Source organism: Pyxicephalus adspersus, chromosome 7 (genome assembly GCF_032062135.1).
Source record: "Pyxicephalus adspersus chromosome 7, UCB_Pads_2.0, whole genome shotgun sequence".
NCBI classification, from domain to species: domain Eukaryota; kingdom Metazoa; phylum Chordata; class Amphibia; order Anura; family Pyxicephalidae; genus Pyxicephalus; species Pyxicephalus adspersus.
This window is the reverse complement of record NC_092864.1, coordinates 206,743-210,077: the sequence shown is the minus strand read 5'-3', so window position 1 is coordinate 210,077 and position 3,335 is coordinate 206,743. Positions and strand designations below refer to the sequence as shown.

At 42.2% G+C, this 3,335-nt stretch overlaps 1 protein-coding gene across 1 annotated transcript in view; it reads right to left on the bottom strand.

Annotated features, from left to right (window-relative positions):
- The window catches only part of SRCAP (Snf2 related CREBBP activator protein), a 27,363-nt gene that overhangs the window by 19,093 nt on the left and 4,935 nt on the right, over positions 1–3,335 (bottom strand). The window contains exons 5-9 of the mRNA XM_072417015.1: positions 2,997–3,137; positions 2,162–2,381; positions 1,734–1,936; positions 1,541–1,631; positions 223–312 (exon numbers count right to left, since the gene is read on the bottom strand). Coding sequence (XP_072273116.1) covers positions 223–312; positions 1,541–1,631; positions 1,734–1,936; positions 2,162–2,381; positions 2,997–3,137 — 745 coding nt within the window. The remainder of the gene's footprint in view (positions 1–222; positions 313–1,540; positions 1,632–1,733; positions 1,937–2,161; positions 2,382–2,996; positions 3,138–3,335) is intronic.

The following is a 3,335-nucleotide window of genomic DNA, read 5'->3' as shown; positions in this document are numbered from 1 at the left end:
AGACAGTATGAAGCATGCATGTTGTTACCCCCAAGTACATAACTTTACATTTATCTATATTAAATGTCATTTGCCACTTGGCTGCCCAATCACACAGTACATCTGTCATATCTGCTACATTTTCAGAAAATATTTTATGCAGAAAAGTGAACTTTTCCTGGAAATTGGTTAGCAGGCAGTTGTCTGCACATTTCCCAGTACAGGCCAAGTCATGCCTCTTACCTTCCTGAGCCAGTTGTGAGAGCTCCTCTGTATGGTCCTGCTGGCCTTCCAAAGCCTCCTCTGCTGCAATTGTCTCTTCTTCATCTTCAGCTGTAAGAAAAATATAAATGAATGAGACGGATAACTTAGAATCTTCTCACTGTAAAATCAGAGAGAAATAGCATTACAACTGGGTTATGCCCACCTGAAAAAACAGCTCCACCCCTTACCAGATTAAAAAAAACAAAAAACTTCCCATACCAAAACATGGGTCAGCAAATAGAGGGCCTTAAATGATCCAATCCTAATGAAGAACCAGAAAGGGGACCCAATAGATCAGGAGTGTCAAACTCTGGCCCCCAAATGAATGCTAAATATGAACTGCAGCTGGCCCATTGCTGCATTGAAATGGCACCGCTACTACAATTCCCGGCATCACTCACATCGATAGACCAGCGGGCTTCCCTGTCTATGCGTGGCCCCACATTGGACTGTTTTATAGACGCAAATAATGATGGGAATTTTTGTAGCGGCGCTATTTCAATGAGGAGAGAGTTTCAGCGGCGGGCCACTCATAAGATTTAGACCCGCAATGGCCGCGTCTGGCATTTCCAGCACTCCCCCTCGGCTGTACTTTTCCTTGTTACTCCAAGGCATGGACTTGAATGGTTGGATTTTCATAGAAGAATATTATTATTATTATTGTTAGCCTGTGCAAAAAGGTTACCATTGAAATTTAACTCAGAAGGCTACAAATAGAGAAATAGGCATAAGATTTTTTTCTTACATAAATTAAACATTTTTTTATGCCTCTTTCTCTATTATAAGCTTGTTCTATATTGAATGTGAAGCAAAACCTCTTTGTCCCCATATGAAAATGTTTTATATCCAATGAGAAAGAAAAATGTCCTCAATTTTTTCAATAAATTTCAATAATAATAATAATAATAAAAAAAGGTTGGCCTGCGACTGTCTAAGTTTTTAATTTTGGCCCTCTGTGTATTGGAGTTTGACACTCCTGAAATAGATGGTGCCATTTCAGCAAACATTCAGGTCTGGGGTTCTGATCCGATGCTGAAAAAAGAACCACTAATGGGTAATCATAGAAAGAGAAGCAGCCAGATCCTGCTATACAGACAATGTGACTAGGTAGAGAACTCTTCAGGAAGGGAAACCATTTTTATACAACCCAATCTCCCTTGTTTCCTCTCCCATTAGGACAGGTTTTCCCCTCACTTCCTATCCTTGTGACACAAATCTCCCAAACTAGAACCCAAGCACTAATAAAAGTCACAGAGCATTAGGTTATTAGTTGAAGTCTATGATAGGAAAAACAGACCTTCTGCTTCATTTGCAGTGAACTCGTCATCGTCCTCCACTACAACTTCTTCCTCCTCGGACGAGGAGTCAACATTTTCAGACACTGCATCCTAGGGCAAAGGAGAAGTTATTACTCCATAGCATTTACTTTCCTTCTAGATAGCCTTTACCATCACAAGAATATCCTGCCCAGGGACAGGAGTGGTGCCTACCTGCACATCCGCCTCTTCTTGCAGAATTTCAGGTGGAAGACTCTGAAGGAGCTCATCAAGGGGAAGCTCACTCTCTCGTTTCAGAAGTTCAAGTTCCAGGCGATGGGACTCTGCATCATTTCCATCCTGACGTTCCTCAATCTCTATTGTTTCCTCGTCATCTTCTTCCTCCTCCTCATCCTCATGAGGAAGAAAGTCTCCATCTGCAGCAAGAAAAAAAAAATATTCAGACTAAATAGCTGGAGAGGGGAAAGAAGCATTTGCTAGTAAAGGAGAATGGGTAAAGGTATTGGCAGTGCAGGAAGGGAGCCATGTGTCTGCTTAATACATTACCAAACGGACATACATTCACTACAAAGAAATCTAAGCCTATCTACAGACGCAGGGACCTGCTCGGTAATATACAACCATCACTACTATTCGCTCACCTTTTTGGCAAACAGATGGCGTTGGACTGGTTCTTAAAGAGCCTCCTTGGGAAGAGCCAACACAGGATGAACTGGTCTTGCTCATGGGTATAGTCTCATTTAGACTCTGGCTCAGAAGGTCAGAGTATTTTTCTGTCTGACCAACTATAAAATCCAGCTGCAGGTCCAGAGCCTTTTTCCTCTTTGCTTCCAGACGAGATTGCTGCTTAAATTGGACCACCTAAAAAACAGACATGCTTAGTAACAACCCTCAAAAGATAGCTTATAGTGAACAACCAGAAAAATACAACTACTTATTTTAAGGACAACTGAACTCCCAGCCTAAACACTCACCTTCCTCTCCCTGGATCTTCATGGTACTGCCCTAAAAATATCCCCACATTAGCAAGCTGCCCTCAGCATGGCCTCTAGTTGTCCAGCAAGCTATCGCAGACTCACATAGGTAATAGGGCAATGCACTGAGTAAGAGAAGTTACTGCTGACAAAGCTAGAGGACAGCAGAGATGACAAAGGAAGGCAAATATTTCCATCACATCCAGAGGCTTCTTCCTCCTCCTCATCCTCATGAGGAAGAAAGTCTCCATTTGCAGCTTTTTTGGTACACATTGTAAAATACTCATTAATCACTTCCACATTTTCATAAATATACACTGAAATGTAATGGGCATAAAGAAACAATCTGACCTCGTAATATGAACTTGATATTATTTATATCATATTCTACAGCCACAAATTCCCTTATAATAATCTGAGGAATATACGTAATATAATACACATGTCACTAGACTCTTCTGATGACTATCCCAAGGAAGGAAACGATTTGATTCATTCACACCTTTTCCACATTGCTCCAGAACTGACGCACTTCCTTAGCGATAGAGGTAGCAATGCGTCTCAGCTTGGCCTGTTCTTCTCTTCGCGCTCGCTCCTCTTTCTGTTTCAGCTCCTCATGATGTCGCACCACCATTCTCACAACCTTCAGAATGCAGAAACACAGATAGCAGAGATAACATGAAACGTGTGCAAATCATCTAACATCAGGAAAATGGCAAATAGAGGAGTGGAGGAGGACAAAAGCAGAGGAAGGCATCGTACGTTAACGGCGGAGGGGCAGGAGGAGGAAGGCATCGTACGTTAACGGCGGAGGGGCAGGAGGAGGAAGGCATCGTACGTT